Source organism: Lucilia sericata, unplaced genomic scaffold, assembly GCF_015586225.1.
Source record: "Lucilia sericata isolate MDLA Ls3-8-SP2 unplaced genomic scaffold, ASM1558622v1 Contig000125F_arrow, whole genome shotgun sequence".
Classification (NCBI taxonomy): domain Eukaryota; kingdom Metazoa; phylum Arthropoda; class Insecta; order Diptera; family Calliphoridae; genus Lucilia; species Lucilia sericata.
In genome coordinates, this window is record NW_023994157.1 from 178,677 (window position 1) to 203,994 (window position 25,318).

General features: G+C 31.0%; 1 protein-coding gene across 1 annotated transcript in view; it reads left to right on the plus strand.

Moving 5' to 3' along the window:
• The window catches only part of LOC119600879 (carcinoembryonic antigen-related cell adhesion molecule 1), a gene marked incomplete at its 5' end in the record, with an annotated part of 210,303 nt that overhangs the window by 153,262 nt on the left and 31,723 nt on the right, over positions 1-25,318 (plus strand). Inside the window, one exon of the mRNA XM_037951445.1 lies at positions 22,137-22,414. Coding sequence (XP_037807373.1) covers positions 22,137-22,414 — 278 coding nt within the window. The remainder of the gene's footprint in view (positions 1-22,136; positions 22,415-25,318) is intronic.

The following is a 25,318-nucleotide window of genomic DNA, read 5'->3' on the forward strand; positions in this document are numbered from 1 at the left end:
CTGGTGAATGCCAACGTTCACGAGAAGATTCCTCAGAACCCTATTGTTCCAATTGTAGGAAAACTGGTCATCCTGCCAATTGGAGAGGTTGCCCGACTTTTAAAAAATACCTCACAGTGAAGAAGAAAAAGATGGCGAAGGTAGTAGAGGAAAAGGCCGTTGCAGCGGAAAATGTCAACAAGGCAGTGAACATTGCCATGCGTTCGCCGGGAAAAACATACGCCAGCTTCTTTCAAAATCCCGTGTCTCAACAAAATTCGCGACAAACAAAATCGTCAGTGATTGACGATTTTTTGAAGCTAGCCACTTATTTTTTAGAGCCAGAAGAATTGACCCTGGAGCAGGAAATTAACATATTCCTGAATGAATTCAAAAACATGCCAAAGTCTGAAGCCAAATCCGAATTTTTGCGCCTTCTAAACAAAGTTAGATCTCAATATGGACCATAGATCTTTGAATATATTATCATTCAACGTGCGATCCCTGATTGATAGAAGCCGTCAAATTGATTTATGCAATACACTCCGCCATAACAAAATAGACATCGCATTCATTCAAGAGTGCCACCTGAGAAGAAGCAAGACAATAAAAATTGAAGGTTATAACTTTATTTATGATAATTCCAAGCTTGGTGTAGCAGTAATAATTAGGAACACTATACAGTATAGTAAAGTTTCTATATCTAATGTTAGTATAAATACTTCATTTATACAAATAAATTCTACATACAACACACATAGGAAATATTTACTTGGTTCAATTTATATTCCTTGCAACTCTCAACCTCAACAGCTAGAATCAGATCTAAATATTATTCTTCAAACTTGTTTAAGTTTCGATGGTTTCATCCTTGGTGGCGACCTTAATTCAAAATGTTCTTCTTGGGGTGACATAATACAAAATTCTAATGGGAAAACTCTCAGGAAATGGTTAGACGACAACTCGTTGGAGGTTGTTCGCATATGCGATTCTATACCATCTTATCCAAATGGACCTTCATTTTTGGACCATTTTCTTGTCAGCACCAAACTCATAGACAGAAATAATCCAAATTTTACTGTATCCTCAATGCCAACTTTTTCAGATCATTTCCCGATCAAACTGAAATTGAAAATAAATTCATCAAATATAATTTTGAATCCACCTCAATCATTTACATCGTATAAAAGCACCAATTGGGATCAATTCCGCGACGATCTAATGAGTTCGAGTAGATCTATTATTCCTTCAACAAACACCAACTTGGAGAATCAGGAAATTGATGCATTGATCAAAGAGTTTAATACGTCATTTACCACAATTCATGATTCGCATTGCCAGAAAATAACTAATTGCGGGAAAACGCCAATTTCGGAGAGAACCAAAAAACTCTTCAAAATGAAGTACCAATGGCAAAAGGAACTGAAGAATATCTTTCACCGCACCGGAAACAGACTCAGCAGTGATTACAAAATATTATCTAAACAAATTCAACTTCTGAAGATAATTATTAAAGAATCTGTTGGAATTGAACATGCTGAAAAAATTAATGCCAAATTACAAAATATTAAACCAGGTCCGAATGCATTCAAAGAAATTTACCACTTTACAGGGGGAAGGAAATCTCCGCTGTGTCGACAGATAATGTTGATAATGTCATATCTAATCCTGCGGAAATTGCAGATAATTTCCAAATCTTTTATTCATCAATTTTTCGTCGAACAACTCCAGAGCGGCCGGTGGATGATCTTGACTCAAGAATCTTAAATTGTATTGAGGTAATTCCAAACCACATTTTCACCTTTGACGACAATTTTAACGTATTTTCAAATCCGGATGGATACCATTTCACCGACTCTACAATAATTAGAAGAATAATTCAAAATATGAATTCAAAAAAATCATGTGGCGTAGATGGCATCTCCAACTACATCATCAAAAAGTTTCCACAGTCAACAATTGATCTACTTACCTGTATTATAAATCATTGTATTAACAATTGTTATTTTCCCATTGATTGGAAGTTGGCAAAAATAATCCCAATAAAAAAGAAAAACGACAGTGAGGAATTGTCCGATTTCCGCCCTATATCCTTGCTTTCTAATCTTGGAAAGGTATTTGAGCACGTTCTGAAGGAAAAAATTGAAAATGAATTCATAATAAACCCTATATCGAATCTTCAATTTGGTTTTAAGCAATTCCACTCTACACAGCACGCACTTTTAAAGTTTCACCGTGACATATCCTCAAACTTGAGAAATCAATTTTGCACTGTGGCGATATCTTTGGATATAGAAAAGGCGTTCGATTCGGTGTGTCATAGTGGGATTATCTATAAATTGATAGATCTGGGAATTGATCCTTACCTGGTTAAATTGATCCAGAGTTTCCTATCTGACCGTAAATTTACCGTCCAGATACAGAGTTCATCTTCGTCATTGGGGTATGTAAATAGTGGAGTCCCTCAGGGAAGCGTACTTGCCCCATTTTTGTTCAATATTTTTCTTCATGATTTTCCACATACCACACAGAACTCTAAGGCAATCTTATACGCAGATGATTGCTTAATTTATGCCCACAGCGCCTCACCAGCCCAGGCTCTTCACAATGTTTCAACTCATCTTATGTTGATACATGAATTTTATAAAACATGGGGAATTAAAATAAATCCTACCAAATCGGAGGCCATCTGTATTAGGAATGCTTCCGGAAAGTGTCATCGGTCAGTAGTACCCCAAAGCAAAATGTTACGCGCCGCTCTCGATGGGGTTGAGATTCCATTTAAATCTACAATTAAATATTTGGGTATCACTTTTAATAAACTATTTAAATTTAACGAACATGCGCGATCAACACTACAAAGAGCAAAACGAATAGCTGGGATGTTTTCATACTTATTTAATAGCAAATATCTACCTCGTGAAACCAAGCTGCTCCTATTAAGGTGACCATCAGATCCGTCTTGTTATATGGATTTCCAATCTGGTTCACTATCTCACCAATAGTGGCCAAAGAATTGGAAATATTTGAACGGAAGATACTGCGGAAGTGTATCAACAAACATTATGTAAGTCACACTAAGAAGTACTCAAATACTTACATATGTATATGACACCTCTGAAGTCCAACCCTTCTGTAAATATGCACTTCGCCATCAAAGGGTATTTGTTGAAAAATTGGCCACCCACGAAAACTCCCTGATGAATGAAATTCATGAGTTGGAAAGGAGTCTGCAGTGGTCAAGTTCAACTTATCTCTCTCCAGTTGGTATACTGAACGAGAACCCGGACATCGATCATGACCCACATATGTTGCCACAATTTTATTCTAAAATAGTTCCTGGCTCCCATAGGGGCTAAAAGGAGGAATATATAATATTAAGAGCTCAGCTTACTCCGTTTTGACTAATATAAGTTCGACAAATGTACCTGAACCACCGTATTATATCAAATATTTTATATTATAATTCTGTGATATCTACATTCATTGTATGTCTTTTCGACATTTTGAATTCTGTAGCCATAATTTATTTTTGTAACAGATTTTGTTTGTTATCTCGTTTTAAGTGTTATGTATTTTATTTTGTTTTATTTATTTATTTATTTATTTATTTATTTGACAGACTCTCTTGCGCTGTCTGCAAAAGTAAAAGGTCGCGAGCAAACCTTGTTCTCTTATAATTTTATATTACTAACATATTCCCTTAAAAAAGAAAATTAGCAAGTAGCGTTTTTTCATAAAACACCGTATAATAGAATAAGACAACAATAGTTCTATTTTATATTCGTACATGTTACCATTTAGTTAAGTAAACACATGTTATCGAAAAAGAAAAAAGTCTCAATAAATATTTACTTACTTACTTACTTACTTATGAACAACAACAGCGCTAAACGAAATAACCACACAAAAAACAAAATACAGAAGGCAGTAAAACCAACAGCATCCAAACATACGAAACTGAATACACCAAGAAACAAAAACAATATACACAACGCAATGAAACCAACAGCCATTCAAACATACGAAACGAAATTCTCAAAAAAAAAAAAAAAACAAAAACAAAATACACAACGCAATGAAACCAACAGACATCCAAACATACGAAACTGAATACACCAAGAAACAAAAACAATATACACAAGGCAGTGAAACACACAGCCATCCAAACATATGAAACGAAATACTCAATGAATAAGCAGTGTTGTTGTTGTTGCTTATATCAAAGCATGAAAAAATTTGTCTCTTTTATGAAATTTTCAGAGGTTGTCTCGGATTTTTGCTCATATCTCCGGTAATTATGGACCGATTTTGCTGATTTTAAATAGCGATCTTCTCGAAAGCATGTCTAACAGAATTATTGAAGATTCGGTTCTCGCCGACATCTGGAGTCCTCTAAAAACTGATTTCAACAAACACACAGACGGACAGACAGACGGACATAGTTTAATCAACTCCGCTACCTATAAGGATCCAGAATATATATACTTTATGGGGTCGGAAAATTATATTATAGAAATTACAAACGGAATGACAAACTTATATATACCCTTCTCACGAAGGTGAAGGGTATAAAAACAAAGCAAGAAAATGTTAATGGAGAAGCAGAATCTACTATTTATGAAAAAAATCGATGAAATGTTCAAAGATTTCAGAACTAGCATTTTGAAATGTCAATCTATAAACTCAGCTGATGAGGAGAATGCTCACCAGAAAGACGAAGAAGAAAGTAACATAGCTACAAATGAAGAACATTTTGAAGAGGGAAATACGGATGTGGTTGAGTTTATAATTTATGATCCTAACTTTTTTAAAAGAACCACAGAGGAAGTAAAGAAGCATTCAGGTGCTTCCGAGGATGATTCTTTAAATCAAACTGGTGTTGCATTTGAAGCCGAAGAAGGTGCATTAGCCAGAAATGAAGAAAATTTTGAATAACAAAACACAGATGTGGTTGAGTTTACTATTTATGATCCTGACTTTTTTAAAACAAAAACAGACGAAGTAAAGAAGCAGTCATGTGATTCAGAAGATAATTCCACAAATGAAGCTAGTACCGCAGATGGTGCTGAAGGTGTCTTTGGGGAAGAAAAGCCCTTCATCAAATGTGATGAGGCTTTAGCAGTCGACCTAACATGGGTAACTGGTGCTGTGCTGGATAAAGAAAAAGCCAAGGAAGAAGAACAAAAAACTATTGTTTTGGACAAAGCCAAAGATGGTCCACAAACGCGAGCAGTACATCACACCTCTTCTATATTTTTGCGTAATTTAACAACCTCCATAACCAATACCAAAATAGGGGTTGTGTATCAGAAATTCGATGGTTATTCGTGTGTAGCTATCGATAAAGAAGCAGATGGCGGTGATGACAATCAAAATGTAGAAGAAAAATCAAATTTGGATAAAGATAGAGATGGTCCTTTAAAATTAAAAGGTGAACATGAAAACGATGATACTGGTATTTTCCTGGAAGCTGTTGAGAAGAAAATAAGCAAGGAGGAGACTGCAGCTATCGATGATGAAGGAATAGATGGTGCCGCAGAAGACTCCGATGATAGAGAAGAAAGACAACAAGAAAAAAAAACTAAAAATAGAAAAGCCTGGAGAAGAGAAGACGACCAGGGTATTTTTGTCACAAGTTCCGGAAAAGGAAGCAAGCCAAGGATTATTTTGTGGATAAAATAATAAGTTATAATTAAGCATTTTACAATTGAAGGGCTTATTGCAGTAACTCGATATGCCACCAACCATCACAATTCGATTTTATGTGCTTTTTGAGTTGCTAGGAACCATGTGTAATGTCCCTAAAGAGATTTTTAGCGTATTATAGTAAATTGGCGATATAAGGGTCATGCCTCTTTTTCCATTTAAACATTTTGAAAAAAAAAATTTATTTCATAAACTCGATATGCCACACATATTTTTTACACTTTTTGAGAAAGTCCTTTATAATGATGGAGATAAAAGCGGAATTAATATTTTTTTATGTTACTGTGATAGAAGAAGTTAAGACAAGTATCATTATACGAAGAGAACAATTTTTTGCTCGAAATATCGGGAGATATAATTTTTTGAAATTAAAGTGGCTTACCTTGTTACTGCATAAAAATTATTTCATATATTTATGTTGTTTACCAAGTTCTTGCTGATTGGAAAATTTTCGATTGCAAAACATCAAAAAAATTTAGCTTATAGATTCGCTTTCATTTCATGGAAAATCTTATATAATGTTCAAACTATGTGCATAATATAAAGTCATATTTATCATACCAAATTAGCAAAGATATTGCAGCATATCCTATAATCTTTGTAAAACATATCACAATCATCAGCATATACAAAAAGCTTAATATTATAACGCCTGTTATATAAAGTGCATATCGAAACCTCTTTTGAACAATGGACTTGAAATTTCTAAAATCCGTGCAAGACTTCTGACACAACATGCTTCGAAATTGGTTCAGATGTTTAAAATGATGATCAAGAAGCAGAAAATCAACTATGCTGAATAAACGCAATATTATCTCAAATTTTAATCCGAATTTTAATCAGTGCAAAACCCAAAAAATGTGTTTTGTCATTCTATTTAAAATAGAATCAAACCACAGGACCTGCCTTTTACTGCAGAATAATTTAGCTAAGTATATTTAGCCAAATTTATTCTCATATAAAAAAATAACTAAAAATATAAATTTCATATTGAAAATAAAATTTATAATTTTTTTTGTAGCAAGAACATGATAAGCCACTTTGAAAATATACTAGAACTTGTTTTTTGAATATAAAAGATTTTCAAATATTGTTAGGCAATAACTTGATAAGCCACAATTTTTTGCTAAAACAGTGGTTTTCATTTAATTTATGATATCCATCTTTTGGCATACGATAGTTATCAACCTTATATGATTATTATGCGTGTTTAAAGTAAAAATTAAAAAAAAAAAAAAAAAACATTTTTTTGAGAATTTTTTTAAACTTTAATGTCGATTTACTCAAAATTTTATTTTTGTGGCATATCGAGTTACTGCAATAAGCCCTTCAATTCATATTTTACTTTTTCCCCCGGCACACAGTGGGGCAGAATGGAAATTTTTTGGAAATAAATCTGGCATTTCTAAACGGCTGATCCGATCGGGATAAAATTTGGCGTGAGCGTAGCCAAGGAGTATTCGAGTTTAAGTTTTGAAGATGAACCCCGCAGATGCCCCAGGGACGGAGCTGTGGCGGCTCAAAGTAGGGTACCTAAATCGTGCCATTTTTTTGGCGTGAGCATAGCCAAGGAGTATTCGAGTTTAAGTTTTGAAGATGAACCCCGCAGATGCCCCAGGGACGGAGCTGTGGCGGCTCAACGTAGGGTACCTACGACATGTAAAATTTTTAAACTCGTGCCATTTTTTTGTTTTTCACCCAAATACAAAGAAAGAAGATTGAAAGCGCTCGACGAGATCTTGAAAAAACATGCTTGGACATACTACTTATCTCTTATAATATCCGGGCGTAATTTTGGACCAAATGGACTCTTGTTAGTTAGACAACAAAATTTCCAATAATATACAAAAAATTTCAGATCAATATCATTTACAGATCCAAAAATATACGTTTTTTAATTTAAAAATTCAAAAAATTTTAGATTTTTGCCGTTTTTTTGCCCAAAATGTGTCTTAACTCTTTTATTAATAAAATAAAATTTTCTTTAAGAACATATAACAATTTTATAGTTTTCTAAAAGGTATCTTTACGCAGAATGTTGCCACTGCGTCCTTCCGAATATGACCTATTTTTTATCAAAACTTCAACTTTGGGCGACATGTTCTAAAATCCCAAAGCTGGGATCAGAAAACTGAAAGCAGTTTTGGAAACCTCAATATGTTTTCTATTTACTCTAAAAGTATTTTCCCAGCCCTGAAAGAAATGTGGACCCTATGGGCAAAAAAGTAAAAAATCCCATTTTTGGGATTTTCATTCCTATTTTTGGGAATTGCGGGATGCCCTTTGACCTTTTAAATTTTTTTTTGCATTTTCTTATTTGAAATGACAAATTTAAATTTCATTGAGTTTTGTTCATAAATAAAGATTTTGTCATATATTACATATTTGTTTAATTTCTAAAACTATGATTTATATCCAAATTTTAATAGGGTCGCAGATAGCTACAACAATTTAGTACATATTTATCCCTTAATATAATTTTTTAGTTAGATATGGAAATTCTCGACCCTTTACAAAAAATTTCAAGCCAATATCTCAATTACATTCAAAAATATGTTCATTTAAACCTGTATCCTTTAATTTCATATTTTTCATATTTTAGTATTAAATATGACAGAACATGTTTAAATCTTATATTTACCTATTTTCTATTTGTTTGCTTATCCTTATAATTGAAATGTCCTATTATGCTTAAATTTTCAGAAATTTATAACTATTTTTTACCTAAATTTTTTCGACAGATCATTTCGTTCTGTTTCGTTTATGATCATGTAGGTAAAAATATACAGGTAATGATAATTTCGATTCATTCACTAATAAGAAATATCAGTGACTGAATTACAGGTTATAGTAATATAGTCCTAAATGTTAATAGGTAGACAATTCGTAATTTTTTACTTTGGAATACCTGTATCGGAAATGACAAGAATTGGTATATAAGTAAACTTCTCAGATTTTAAGTACCATATTTAATAAATCTACAATGAAGATTACATTAAAGTACGAAGAGTTGTGTTCCGTTTTATGGAGTGTATCTTCAAAAGGGCCAGAAAAGAATTGAAGACATTTCAAATTATATAAAAACTACATATAGTAGAAAAGTAGACAAAACAGGCATATCAAAAATTGAAAACTTTTTGAAACTTTTTGATGTAAAAAGTAAGTCTGTGGATGGAAATCAAAAGAAATTTCAATTAAAATTTTGTAGTTGGATGGAAACTACTACGGAAATCTCAACTTACAACACATCAACAGGAGCGCCTTGCAAGTCATACGAAGACTAATGTTCAAGGTAAAAAAAAAAGAGGGTCACACAAAAACTTTTTTCAATCTCAAATGAGGAAATTGCTGATACATTTAACGAAATTCTGAAAAAGGAAATCCAACCTATGGATGTCGTACATATTGCAACTATTCTTCCTAATGCATCACCAAAACGACTTAAGCGAATTGTGGAAAGTATACCAACTCCAACATCACAATCATATTTTACTGAAGAGGAAGCAATTGCCCTTGGAACTGGGTCTCAGTCGAAATAAGTACCAAATATTAAGGAAAGCTCTGCATGAAAAAGGACACAATATATTACCATCATACAAGGCGATCCAGGAAAAAAACAAACTATCCTACCATAACCTATTGCTGTTAATGATGTGGAAGCTTGTATTGATATATCATCTTTGCTCGAAAACACAGCATCAAGAATTGTGTCAGACCAACTAAGGAAAATTCATAACTGTGATGTTGTCTTAATGTGTAAGTGGGGATGTGACGGTTTATCAGCACTTCCAGAATACAAACAAGCTTGTGGAAGTCGGACATTAGCAGACTACAAAAGTGTATTTATGTCATCATTAGTTCCATTACGAATTCGTTCATATTCCCTTAATCCATCATCGTCAAGCATCGGAAATTCATTTGAAGATATATGGATCAATACAACTCCGGGTTCAAAAAATTTTTGTAGACCCATTGGATTTGAATATATAAAGGAGTCAAAGAAAACAACAAAAGATTTAGTGGAATATTTAAAAGATGAAATAAATGCACTGGAGCCCATTTGCATAAAAATAAAGGAATTCTCTATTAACGTATCATATCAGCTAAGCTTAACAATGATTGATGGAAAGGTCAGCAATGCCATAACAGAAACTTCTTCCTTCTGGAGATGCTCAATATGTAATGAGAAAAAGTCGCAATTCTCAAATATAAACAAAAGCAGAAGTATTAATGAAGAAGTCCTGTCTTTCGGAATTTCACCACTTCATGCCAGAATACGATTTTTGGATTACTTTTTACACATAGCATACGACCTCAAATATAGAAGTGTGCCAGAGAATCTTACTAAATCAACAAAAAATAATAAAGAATTGAAAGAACTGAGAGCTGCGGAAAAAAACAGAATCCAAGAAGAATTTAAAGTTCAGATGGGATTAAACATCGACAAACCACTTCCAAGTTGCGGTAGTACAAATGACGGTAATATGGCGAGAAGGTTTTTTCGTGATTTTGAAATTACTTCAAAAATAACTGGAATCGACAAGGAGTTGCTTCGAAGAGTTAACACTATTTTAATGGCACTGAATAGTAAACATAAAATTAATGGAAATCGATTTGGGGAATATACATCTGAAATTTCTAAATTACTTGTATCTCTGTATCCATGGAGGGAACTAACACCAACAGTACATAAAGTATTGTGTCATGGTCAAATAATAATTGAATCGAATATTCTTCCACTTGGAGAGTTAACAGAAGAAGCCCAGGAAGCGAGGAATCGAGATTTTAAGCATGTTCAACTTTTCAGCTCAAGAAAATGCTCCAGGCAATCACAGAATGAAGATATTTTTAATAGTTTACTTCTATCTTCTGATCCTGTTCTTTCAACTATGCGAAAAAGATGGATTTGTTATGAAACTCTTTCATCTCAAAACGAGGAAGATTTAAAGGACTTATATTACCTTCTGGATATGTATACCGATATGACAGATTATTTTATAGAAAATAAGTAGTGTTAATTATATAAGTAGGTTGTAAGAATTAATTGTATTATGTTTAAGATAAACAGTTCAAATAAAAAAAGCTATTATACTAACTGATGATATTGTATTAAATTGTGTTTTATATTTCGGTGGGCGGGAAAGGTGGTTTGTGTGGGGTGATTTAGGTGTTGTTGTGCGTGGCTCATAATAAAATTAAAATTTTTTTATTGTATATACAATGTTATAGTCTTTAATAAAATAATTAACTAAATAATTTTTAAAAATTGTCCAAATATTTTATTCAACACCAAATGTATGTTTTGTCATACTTAATACTAAAATATGAAAAAGATGAAATTAAAGGACCCAGGTTTAAATGAACATATTTTTGAATGTAATTGAGATATTGGCTTGAAATTTTTTGTAAACTAACTAAAAAATGATATTAAGAGATAAATATGGACTAAATAGTTGTAGCTATCTGCGACCCTATTAAAATTTTGATATAAATCATAGTTTTAGAAATTTAACAAATATGTAATATAAGACAAAATCTTTATTTATCAACGCTTGTTAAATTTGTCATTTCAAATAAGAAAATGCAAAAAAAAAATTGAAAAGGTCAAAGGGCATCCCGCAATTCCCAAAAATAGGAATGAAAATCCCAAAAATAGGATTTTTTACTTTTTTGCCCACATTTCTTTCAGGGCTGGGAAAATACTTTTAGAGTAAATAGAAAACATATTGAGGTTTCCAAAACTGCTTTCAGTTTTCTGATCCGAGCTTTTGGGATTTTAGAACATGTCGCCCAAAGTTGAAGTTTTGATAAAAAATAGGTCATATTCGGAAGGACGCAGTGGCAACATTTTCAAAAAATAGGACAAGTTTTTTACGCCAAAGCGTTCTGCGTAAAGATACCTTTTAGAAAACTATAAAATTGTTATATGTTCTTAAAGAAAATTTTATTTTATTAATAAAAGAGTTAAAACACATTTTGGGCAAAAAAACGGCAAAAATCTAAAATTTTTTGAATTTTTAAATTAAAAAACGTATATTTTTGGATCTGTAAATGATATTGATCTGAAATTTTTTTGTATATTATTGGAAATTTTGTTGTCTAACTAACAAGAAAAAATTGAGTCCATTTGGTCCAAAATTACGCCCGGTATTCAAAAAAAGGCGGACCAAGGTATGGTAAATTTTGTATCACTAAATTTTTAAATGCAAAAAAACAAAAAAATGGCACGAGTTTAAAAATTTTACATGTCGTAGGTACCCTACTTTGAGCCGCCACAGCTCCGTCCCTGGGGCATCTGCGGGGTTCATCTTCAAAACTTAAACTCGAATACTCCTTGGCTACGCTCACGCCAAATTTTATCCCGATCGGATCAGCCGTTTAGAAATTTCCATTCTGCCCCACTGTGCGGCAGAATGTTCAAATCACTTGAACATGTTTTTTATATTTTTTATTTTATAAAATATTTTATATTATTTAAATTTATGATTCTTTATATTTAGTGCGACAGCGCATGTGTGCAATACTAAGATAAGAAAAATCAACCCTTGTCTTGTCACACATGCCTTTATGATATTTATTTTTATCACTTGCGTGATATACCCACGCAGTGATAAGAAGTTTCACTTGATAAGATTGAATGCACATTAAGTCGCATGAGGTCTTATCATAGTTCTAGTTAGTTTTAAGATTTTTATATTTAGTACTTAAGATTTTAATTTTGTAAATAAAATCAATGTCTTACAAACATTCAACGAGTGCATTACAAAGCACTCAACAATAAAAGTGTGTAAAAAAATACGCTTCAACACAAAGAGTATATATGTATTTTTGTTCGTGATGTCCCAAAATAAATCCTTTATTTTTCGGCTGATAATAAGTTGTTTTGTAAGTTGAGTTATTTATAGAACAATTTATAAAAAATTAAAAAAAAAAGCCGACGCAGACAGGGGTTGAACTTGGAACCTTCCGGCTGCCAGTTCGCCACACACTCTACACCACCGCTTAGCTGTCGTATTGTGCGTCAAATAATGGTTTTCACATATAAATACTATTTTCTTAAAATAGACATTTGCTAAAGCGTAATAAAAACAAGAAACAAATTGAAAAAAACAACTGTTTTAATTTTTTGTTTGTTTTGATTTTTTAGATTTTACCTACAAAGTAACGCTTGTATTTATAAAAAATTCTTATTTTGCTTTTAATGCACTCAATAGTTAAAGCACACTTTAGCCTTAAAAACCATTAATAAAATTGTGATATTCATAAACAAATAATAAACGTATATTAACTATTGTGCTGATTTATGTTTAAGTTGGCAGCACTGTACAATATGGCTGTCATTTTATGTGTTAGTGTTGCGTTGAATCGGTTTTCTTAATTTCATATTTTTGTTTATAATAGATTTTTGACAATAAAAACAAACTTTTAAGAAAAATAAATATATATATATGGCTTTAATAAATGTCTATTTAGTTCAGATGTATAAATATAACATATAATTTCTAATTATTATTAAAAGTATCCGAATAACGGATATTTTGCGACAAAATATACATCACTATGACACATTTTATTATTTTTACTTATTTTCCTTGTAATTTTTGATAAATTTTTGCAAATATTGATAAATTTCCTTGATATTTAACTAATTTTAATGCCGGCGAATATATTTTGCATTAGTATAACACTAATCAATATAATTTACATGGTTAATTACTTTATGGCATTATATTTAACCAACAAACTTTGAAAAAACCAAATCAAATGATTTTGTCCATCATTTGGTTGACAGACGGGCATTTCCAAATTGCCTAAAAATAGTGCTGGACAATTGGAATATTGTCAAATATTCATGCATTAATCCAATAATGCCTAGATTTGAGTTTTTTTCTCAAAACATAATCGTTTAAAAATTTTCTGGGATTTTATTTACAAATTTGTAAACGTTAAAATTAGAATTTTTAGATTTTATTTTAAAAGAAACCATAATTAGTTTTCGCAATCAACCTAAAATTACCGGAAAAATCTTTATCTGAGAAAATCAACTTATTGTTGGCTTAAAGAAGGGTCGAGCCTACAATAAAATTCTTCTAATTGTCAATGGTTTATTGAAGGTGTTTTAAGCTATTTCACGTTTATAAATACGATTTTCCTGAATTTTGCCTAAAATTGTTTAATAAACCTAAAATAAGTTTTTATAAATACAACCGTAAGTCATTAACAAGTTAGAGTGCTATATTCGGCTGAGCCGAATCTTAAATACTCTCCACCAGCTACTTCTATATTAATACTTTTCTAATTGATCAAATATTTGTAGAAATAAGTTTTCTCAAGATTTAAACATTACAAACGCCATTTTCTTTTATATTTCTATAGCGCCCTAAGATATGCTTTAGCGATATTTAGTAATTTGCATGTATGCATGTGTGTGAAAGATTTATGGATTTTCAAAATACATATATATAATTTTGTTCTACACAAATTGATAATGCAACTAGTTAAATACGGTTTTAGAGGCAGGACCTAGTATGGGAGATATGACCAATTATGGGCCGGTCGTAAAAATTCTTTAAGCTAAATTTCTCTACATAAAAGCTATATTTCAGTCAAATTTTGTATCTATATCGTAATTTAGTAATAAGTAATGTGTGTTTAAGTGATTTTCTGAAGGGAACCTTGTATGAGAGAGAGAGAGAGAGATTTTCGTATGGGAGCTATGATCAATTATGTATGTAAATAAAGACAAAATTCTCTATCTATATCATTATTTGGTAACGAATATTGTGCATTTAAGTGATTTTCTGGAGTGGACCTAGTATGAGAGGTAGGAAAACAATTTCACAGTAATGTATGAACAATACTTGTGTATATAAACAATACTTGTGCCAAATTTTATATGGGTATCTTAATGTAGTAATGAGTTATGCGCATTTAAGTGATTTTCGGGAGGGGACCATGTATGGAGCTATAACCAATTATGGACCGATCCAAAAAAACTTTCATAGTAATATTTCTGTATATGTGAGCAATACTAGTACCAAATTTTATATGGATATCTTAATTTGTAATGATTTATGTGCGTTTAAGTGATTTTCGGGAGGGGACCTTGTATGGGAGCTATGACCAATTATGGACCGATGAGAAAAAAAAATTCTTAGTAATATTTCTGTGCATATGGTCAACACTTATACCAAATTTTATATGGATATCTTAATTTAGTAATGAGTTATGGACGTTTAAGTGATTTTCGGGAGGGGACCTTGTATGGGAGCTACGACCAATTATGGACCGATCGGAAAAAACTTTCACAGTAATATTTCTATACATATGAGCAATACTTATACCAAATTTTATATGGATATCTTAATTTAGTAATGAGTTATGCACATTTAAGTGATTTTCGGGAGGGGACCTCGTATGGGAGCTTTGACCAATTATGGACCGATCGAAAAAAAATTTCATAGTAATATTTCTGTATATGAGAGCAATACTGGTACCAAATATATCTTAATTAAGTAATGAATTATGTGCGTTTAAGTGACTTTCGGGAGGCGACCTTGTATGGGAGCTATGTCGAATTATGGACCGATCCAGAAAATTTTTTCTCTTAATGAATTCCATTGACTTAAGATTTTAACTTGTAAAATTTTGTGAAGATATCGGCATTGTGACGGAAGTTATTAACAAAAAACCCATTTTCCGGGAATATGTACTTTTGTATGGGAGGTATATGAAATTGTTGACCGATTCTAGTAATTTTCAGCAGGGATGTAGGTCTTGCGCAGAAACGAATATGTGGTGATTTTCGTGCAATTATCTTGCATAGTTTTCGAGAAAATTACATCAGAATGTGTAAAAAATGTTTATTTTTTCGAGGTTGTTTTAAATTTTGATTCATAACTTTTCCCGGTATGAACCGATTTTGGTCATTTTCAATACCAAACAACGTAGGAAAATGAAGAACATTTTGGGTGAATTTGGTTAAATTCTATCGTGAGCGTGTTTTACACAGACAGACGGACAGATGGACATAGCTAAATCGACTCAGAATTTGATAAGGACCCAGAATATATATACTTTGTTGGGTCTCAGATGAATATTTATTGGTGTTACACACGGAATGACAAACTTATATATACCCTTTATCACCACTGATGGTGGTGGAGGTTATAATAAGAAAATGTGCAATAGTGATGTTAATTTTGTCGCAAAATATTCGTTATTCGGATACTTTTAATAATAATTTAAAAAGATTAAAAAAATACATATCTTTTAACGTAAAAATTTTTAATTAAAGAAATATTGTGATTATTTTCAAAATACATAGAGAACTGGAATTGGTTGTCAACAAAATTATTTACTCGAAAATATTCAGAAATTTTCACTTGGGAATTAAATACGTAATTTTCTCATTTTAATAAGAAAGCAAACAAATCATTCATCTAACTTTTATAAAATTCTTTCTTAAAATCTGTAAATATTTTATATTTATATTATATTTTAACAAAACAAATGCATAAAAATGGTCAAAATCTTTTTCTTTAAAATATGTAAAAAAAAAAAATAATTCAAACAATTGTTTTACTCTTTTCTTCATGTCATCTACCTATTTTCATTTACAAAATCCGGTTACCTTAGTTTTATGAATACAATCATTGCTCAATTCATTCTAATCAATTTGAGTGTTTATTCGATCGACTCCAAAATTATTTTTTTGATTAGAAATAAAACTCAAAAAGGCAACAATCAATGTGTGTGATTTATTGCTCAAATATTTAAGAAAAACTTTGGGAGCTGTATGAAACCATAGAGGTATGAAATTCGTTGGACATCTTTAGTATTCCCATTCACGATAATGCCCTTTCTCTTCTGCTGCAACAATTTTGAAATATTTTGACTCTTAAATTGCAAAAATAACTCTATATTGCTAAAAATTGCCAATAGCTTGGGTAATATTGGGGTCTAACTTTGCGCTGCGTCGATAATACAAATCTTTACAAATTTGCTCATTTTCATTATTCATTAATTTTTTAATGTTTTGATTTTATTCAAACCCATATTTTTTTCATTCAAATGTTTGAATAAAAAATTTGTTTGAAAATACAACAATTCTTTGTTTTGATTTTTTTGTACAAATGTGTTGTTTTGAAATATTTGAATTTGATTTTATTTATTATAAAATGTGCCACACCTTTTAGATATTATTCACATTACATTGATATTGTAGCTCATTAATTTTCTTGCCACATTCCAGATTTCCAAGAGCTTTCTAAGTCGAGTTAAACACACTTTCGTGCTAGATTAGGCATTTGGTCCACTGTGCGCCACCTTGTTTCAGCTTACGCATTACATTCAAATATTTGTCGTACAATTTATCATGGAATTTCCTCCCAGATTGCTTTAAGTAGTAATATTACGAAATAATAAAACAAATATCAGTGCTATATGTAAGGGGAATTTCATGTCAAGTGACCCAACTCAAAAAAAACCGATTTCGACGAAATTTGCACTAAAGTTAGGACTATTGGATAGTACGTCAGATACAAATTTTCAACACTATCGATCAAGAACTGTAGGACTTAGAGGGGATCAAAGTTAGACATTTTGGTCATACAGGGTTTTATTCAAATGAGTGTAACTTTTCACCTATTGGTCTAAAGGAGTTCAGATAGCCATTTCTTCATTCTTTCCAAAAAAAATAAAATAATTTTTTTTCAAAATGGGCCCTTTTTTTGCTTAAAAGAAAATAAAATTTCCTTAAATAGCTTCATAGTCCCATAATGGGAAGTGAGTGGGATATCCATCAAAAAAAATATTTTTTAACTCAAGAATAAATTTTTTTTCAATATTTGGCATTTCGTTTTCCCCTATTATTCAAAATGGACGTTTTTGTTGTATGGGACTATAAAGCCCTTTAAGGAAATTGTATAAGCTTTCTTTTAAGCAAAAAAATAAAAAGGGCCCATTTTGAAAAAAAAAATTAAAATATTTAAAAAAATAAAAAAATTTGTGCTAGGACCAATAGTTACACTCATTTGAATAAAACCCTGTATGACCAAAATGTCCAAATTTGACCCCCTCTGAATCCGGCAGTTCTTAAAAATTTGTGTTCGGCCTACTATCCCAAAGTTCTAACCTTGCTGCAAATTTCATCTAAATCGGAATACGACGATTTTTAAAGTTGGGTCACTTGACATGAAATTCTCCGTATATTTATGTACATATATATAAATACAACGAGGTCTTACCAGAGATTCACAATATTTTCAGCTATTTTTTAGATAAATTGATAGAATATGTTCCCTGTAGGAAATGTCAATATTAAAAATGTGCTTAATCGCTATTGACTTTGTCAGTAGTACTAGTGTCGAATTATACCCTATACAAGGCTTAGTGCTATTGACATTTAACATGTGCGTGTCATTGAAAATCGTCTAGTAACATTATGACTATTGACTCGGTATTGACTAGGTACTTCTCATGGATCCATATGGTGACATTAGAACCAGGAATTTACTAGTACATTTCTATATCGCGAGTCCATTCAGTTTTAATACAGACATTTTCTTAAGGAATATTGACATGTTTTTTGACAATGCCACTAGATATACACCACATCTTTGGTCTCTGTATTTTTTATATTGACACAGAAATGAAAGATTGGAGACATTTGAACTAGTACTGTTGACAAAAAGATATATGGACCCAGTCTGACTGCAGGGTTTTTATATATGCAGTGACTGACATTAATATTCGTTTTTTTATTGCGTATATTTATATTGATATTTAAGCGGGAATTTTAAGAAAAAAGTGTATACATATATTTTTTTTTTTGTAATTAAATGAAAATGGAAAAAAGTTCGAAATAAATTATTCAAATTTAATCTAAAAATTAATGATTAAAACCAGGGACTGAAAATAATTGTTATTTTTTTCTTTCGAAAGAAAAAGTTACACAAAAAATCCCTTTATTTTATTTAGGGACTTTTTAACCATTATTATAAGATTTATATTATTTAGGTCTCCGTAACCAATTAACATGTTATATTTAACAAATATATTTTTTGGTTATGAATAACTGTTATGAATAACTGTTATTTAGCAACCAATATTTTTTTGGTAATAGATAACCAAAATTTATTTAATTTATTTTTTGGTCCATATAAATGTTAACGAAATTAAAAGGCAAAATAATTTAAATTATATTTTATTTATAAAATGAATAGACTTTTGTTGCAAAACTGGGCGTTTTATTTACTTTGCCAAAGATATTTGAAAAAAATATAACCAATAAAAATTTTTTGGTTACGATAATTGTTATTCGTTACCAAAATATTATATTTCTCTCTGGTATTGGTTACGACGACCAAAATCAAATATATCTTATAATAATGGTTAATTATAATACTTATTTTAAATCCGTTACTATTAATTGTTAAATGAGACCTTTTCATCATATTTCTTATAACCGTTACGTCCCTGATTAAAACAAATAAAATAGCAACAAATTATAACTTACCAAAAATTAAAGCTTCATTAAATTCGTTTTTTAACTTGTTACATAATTTCTTAAAATATAATTTTAAAAAATAAAAATATTATCATCTTTGTATATGCTTTCCGCCACAATATTGTTCTTCCGACACTTCAAATATATTAAATATGCTCTTATCAAATAGCACGTGGGACGTTATAATCCCACCAAATTAAATCTTTGTTGAGACGTTCATTCACAAATTGTAGTCGGTACGTTCCATTCTTATTATCTACTTACGGCTTCTTATCAGGCACTAGGCCACTGTATCCCTGACTTTTAATCGTTCGATGAATTGTTGTTTCTAAAACAGTATTTATTAATTATTCTTTCACTTCAGAAACAATTTTAGGAGCACTTAGCGCGGATTTGATTTTCCTAAGTGTTAGACGCTTTTCTATATCTGTCAACTTTTTCGGCTATCCCGTTTTTTTTATTATTTAATATTTCACCAATATTTTTTATAGGTTTTTTAATTTTCATAGTGTACAAAATACAATTTCATTTTTTTTCTAAAGATAATTATTTTTTTCCTTACGACCGATTGTTTTTTATTTAAAAAATGACCTTTCTAAAATGATTCTACGTGATACACTAGATTATTTGAACATCGTAATATAAACTCGTCCATTATTCAATCAATTTTTGAACGGTTGCAGCGAATAATTTTTTCGTAAGAAGAAACAAGTAAAGAAGTATAGTCGGGCGTTGTGAGTATATCTAAAATGTGTATGTGAGCTAGGGTCAATTATGAACCGATCCAAACAAAATTTGGTGGAGCGATTATTGTTGACATTAAAGTTAATTATACCGAATTTCATTAAAATACAGGTGTTTATATGGGAATTAACTACTTTCAAGCACTTTCAGTATCATTTATGCTGGTAGAAAACAATTTCATCCAATTATCTTCTAAATTGCGACCTGTAGTTTGATTACATGGATAGACAGACGGACATGGCTTAATCGACTCAGAAAATGATTCTGAGCCGATTGGTATACTTAAAGGTAGGACCATTAATTCTAGGCGTTACAAACATCAGCACAAATCCAATATACCCTCCCTACGGTTTTATATATGAATATTAATGAAGCATAAATTTATGCAATATTCCATGTTTTTCAATTTTTTATTAGATTTAATCGATGTATATAAAGAATTTGGTATGTATAAAAAGCTCTTAATACGTACAACAATAAGTACAAAATATTTATTTTTAAATACCCAAATTTGTATTTAAAAAATTCAGAACAAAAAAAACGGAAATGTAAAAACCGAATATTAATGATAGTCACTTCATGTAATATTTGAAGATTCTAGCTCTAATATTTTCTCAGATATACGTCCTGTTTCCACAAAATGTTCAGATGAATATTAAAGAATTTAGTTCTATTAGTTTCCCAAATAAACCAAATTTTGTATTTAATGGCAGGTGGCAAGCACCCCATTGAAAGTCCGCCCGTTATTAAATGTTCAGATGAATGTCAAAGTTCTTCATGTAAAATTTGAAGATTCTAGCCCTAATAGTTTCTCAGATATTCGAATTTTTGTATTTAATTCATATGGGGGCTCCAAGCCCCTCCAGATGAATATTAAAGTTCTTCGTGAAAAATTTTAAAAATCTAGTTCTATTAGTTTCCCAGATAAAAGAAATTTTGTATTTAATTCATATGGGAGGTGCCAAGCCCCCATTGAAAGTCTGCCCGTTATTCTCAAAATGTTCACATGAATATCAAAGTTCTTCATGTAAAATTTGATGATTCTAGCTCGAATAGTTTCTCAGATATACGAATTTTTATATTTAATTTATATGGAAAATCCTCCCTGTTTTTTTACAAAATATTCAGATGAATATTATCTAACTTCGTGCAAAATTTGAAGAATTTAGTTCTAGTTGTTTGCATTATACACGAATTTTGTAAATTATTTGTATGGGAGGTACCCCTCATTGGTAGTCCGCCAATTTTTAAAAGAAAGGAAAGGAAAAACTAAAATTATATCTGCATATTCGTACTCTATGGACTATAACGAAGAGGAATTGGTAAATTAGAACCGTTGTATTTAATTTTTCTTCCCTTTAGTATCACAGTGTAATTCATTTTGTGACGTTTGTTGAGTTTCGAGGCCATACACAAACATTGGACGTGTCTGTTCTCATGCCAGACACAGAATATGTCGCGGACTTTAAAACACTGATTCCATATAGAATGTCATGGTCAAGCAAATTAGAGCAAATAACTGTAGGAATACCGAATTGTTAAATCCTAAACTCCAATACGATTTACGATTATGTGTTTGAAAGGACATTTTTATCATTTCATCAAATATTGACCCGAGAGCAAAAATTTTTTAGAAATTGTATCTTAAAATGAACAAATCTCTCATTTTTGGTAAAAACATTTGTAGCTTATTTCTTCTCCATTTAAACGTGATCACCCTAATGTATATGCATAAAATAAAGTTCGGCCGAATACCAACCTTTTTTTATTAAATAAAAAAACATACATTTCTGATTAATATTTAAAATCAAGTCACCATAAAAATATGAATGGCGAGTTGGTGTACAATTTCATAACTCCACTTGTTTTTTTAAGCCTGTAATGAATGTTAGCCATTTTCTGAAGCGAACCTTATATGGGGGCATGTTTAAATGGTTCGGTTTTGTCTAATTTCTTGAGTTCAGTAAAAATTTCGAAGGACAACGAACATTGGTCGAACTTTTTACCGAACGTTCGGTTGGAAACTAATACATAGTGTTTAGGTAATCTGCTGTCTGTATTTCATTAAATTATCCGTGTTTGGACAAAAAAAAATCGGACATTGAAATTAAATTATTTAAATACATCCTTATGGATTTATTTTAATAACTTCTTTGTTTAACCATATATGTACATATTTCCATTTTCTTTATAGGTGATAAATCTAGATCTGATCTTTTAGTATCTCCAATGATTTCGCTAACTGTTGGATTAACATTGGTGGTTTTAGTGGCAGGATTGGCTGTTATTTTAGCATTACGAGTACCATGCAATAGTTCCCGACGAAGACAAAAAGAATTTCCTAATGATCAAGATTCAAGAAATGGATCTCCTGGACCAAGTGAAAAGAGTGCGGGTAGTAAAGAACTGGAAGGAAATGATGATGAAAAAAACCCGGATGTAGTACCAGAATCAATGGATCCTGATGAACAAGTATGTATTGTTAATGCAATATGAATAATTTTAAGTATGATTGAACCCATTGTGCTGTTATTTATTATGCCAAAAACTAATATCAGTCGGATTATATTAAAAAGTACAAAAATAACTCATTTAAATTTGTATCACATGCAAATTTTTGAGAAACGGTATTTTCGCTGGCTACGTCAAATTTTATGCCAAACGCAATTTGGCTCTATTAAATTCTAAACTGCATAAATCAGATCTAAATTGTTATATCAACTGTAAATTAAATTAAGAAATAGATTTTCTTTACATATGTTACTTTGGACTGCTAAACGGCGCACACAGGGCCAGAGAAATTGAGTTTTGGCCAAAAGTAATTTTTGAAAATTCGCATAAACCATTCATACCAATATGTTTGACATACTTTAAAGCAGGTTTCGTGAAAAATTTATTTAAATCTATTCGATAAATTTTTTGGATTTTTTAATGATTTTACTAGAAACATTTTTAACTCGTTCTTTTGTTAATTTATTGGTAAGTTATTACCAGGGCAAGGATTTCTATGCAAATGCATGTTTGTAGTCAGTAACTCAAAATAACTTAAGTAGTTTTCTTTTCGAATCAAAGAATTTGCCACAAAATGGCATCGATTTGTTGTTGCATATTTTCTTATAAATACATAAAATGCATATTTGGCTTTAAAATGCATATATTTTGCATATTTCTAATATTTTTGTATCATATTTTGCATATTTTTTTAATTTTTCGAACACAAATTTTATTTAAAAACAAGTGTTATATTCGACTATGCCGAATCTTATATACCCACCATCAAACCGTATGCCGTAAATGGAATGCTTCTATATAAATATTAGGTTGATATTGTGGGCTTAAGTCAATTATGGACACATCCCTTTCGTATTTACAAAATATTAATTATTAAAACCAAAATATTTTTGTCCAACATTAGGGTCAATTATAAAATTTGGCGGAGAGACTTTAGCTTTTAAGAAACTTACTTCTGTATATCGAATTTCATAGCTATACTCTAATTTTTAAGCCAGTAAGCGTTAAAGTCATTTTCTGAAAGTGGGGGGGGGGGTAGGGTCAATTATGGACCGATTCTTATAAAATTCGGTAGAGACATTTATGCTCGTAAGAAACGTACTTTTGTCGAATTTCAGCGCTATACTCGTATTTTCAAGCCAGTAGCGAGCATTAAAGTTATTTTCTGAGGGGAACCTTATATGGGGAGTAGAGTAAATTATTGACCGATCCTCATAAAATTCGGTAGAAAGATTTTTGCTCGTAAGAAACTTACTTATATCGAATTTCAGCTCTGGACTCGTATGACAGATGCGTCTGGCCTACTATCCAATAGTACTAGTGCAAATTTCATCCAAATCGATTTTTTGAGTTGGGTCACTTGACACGAGATCGTGATTCTGTTAAATTGGTGTTAGAGTACATAAAACGGTATCTCTGTCATCAAGAACCTATACACATATGTATATGTTGTCAAAAACTAAAGTTCTAAATATAATTTACTCAAATATGATAAAAGAAAAATTAGTGATAACAATTAAAATTTAACAAGGAAATATTTGTTGGTGTATATTTTCCACATTTTAGTGCATATTTTCCCATTTTATAGTGCATTTTTCATTTTTAGTGCAAAAAATCGTCATTTTGACGATTTTCAGAGCTGTTGACGATTTTAACAGAATTTTTGTAATAGTTTTCATATATTTTATTATTATTCTATTTATAATTTGAAAGTAAATCGATGTGTTTAGAATATTCAATGGAACTGTTAATAAAATTAAAAATTATAATGTTTTAGAATGGAGGTAGAATGTCCATTCATCAAATATTTGACGTAAAAGCGAACTCAAAGGTTTTTGAGAATTTATCTTTTATCTTATCTAGAAATATAGGTTGTGGGGAGGAGTATAGAAGGAGTAGTGTTTTTGAACATTTGATTTTAATCATTGATTTAAGACTACGTTCATATATTAATGTTTTTAATGTGTTTTTTGAAAAACACAATGAGTTGAAACACAATCGTTCACATATTTAATTATGTTTTTTATACCCACCATCAAAAAAGATGGGAGGTATATTGTTTTTGTCATTCCGTTTGTAACACATCGAAATATTCATCTAAGACCCATAAAAGTATATATATTCTGGATCCTTATTAAATTCTAAGACGATCTAGCCATGTCCGTCTGTTGAAAACACGATAGAGTCCAAACGGAAGCAGCTAGCGAGCTGAAATTTTATATTGATGCAGTTTGTTTCGTATTGAAAATGAGCAATATCGGTCCACGATTTCGCCTAGCCCCCATATAAGGTCCCCTTCAGAAAATGACTTTAACGCTCATAACTGACTAAAAGAAACATCTATAGCGATGAAATTCGACATGAACATATTTTGTAGGAACCTTAATATCATTGTACAATTTTATAAGGATCGGTCCATAATTGACACTATCACCCATATAAGGTCCCCCTCAGAAAATGACATTAACGCTCATAACTGACTAAAAAAAGCAGCTATAGCGATGAAATTCGGCATAAACATATTTTATAGGAACCTTAATATCATTGTAAAATTTTATAAGGAGCGGTCCATAATTGAACCTATCCCACATATAAGGCCCCCTCAGAAAATGACATTAACGCTCATAACTGACTAAAAGAAGCAGCTATAGCGATGAAATTCGGAAATTCGACATAAACATATTTTATAAGAACCTTAATATCTCTGTAAAATTTTATAAAGATCGGTCCATAATTGACCCTACCCCCACATATAAGGTCCCCTTCAGAAAATGACTTTAACGCTCATAACTCTCTAAAAGAAGTATCTATAGCGATGAAATTCGACATCAACATATTATATAGAAACCAAAATCGCTTTGTAAG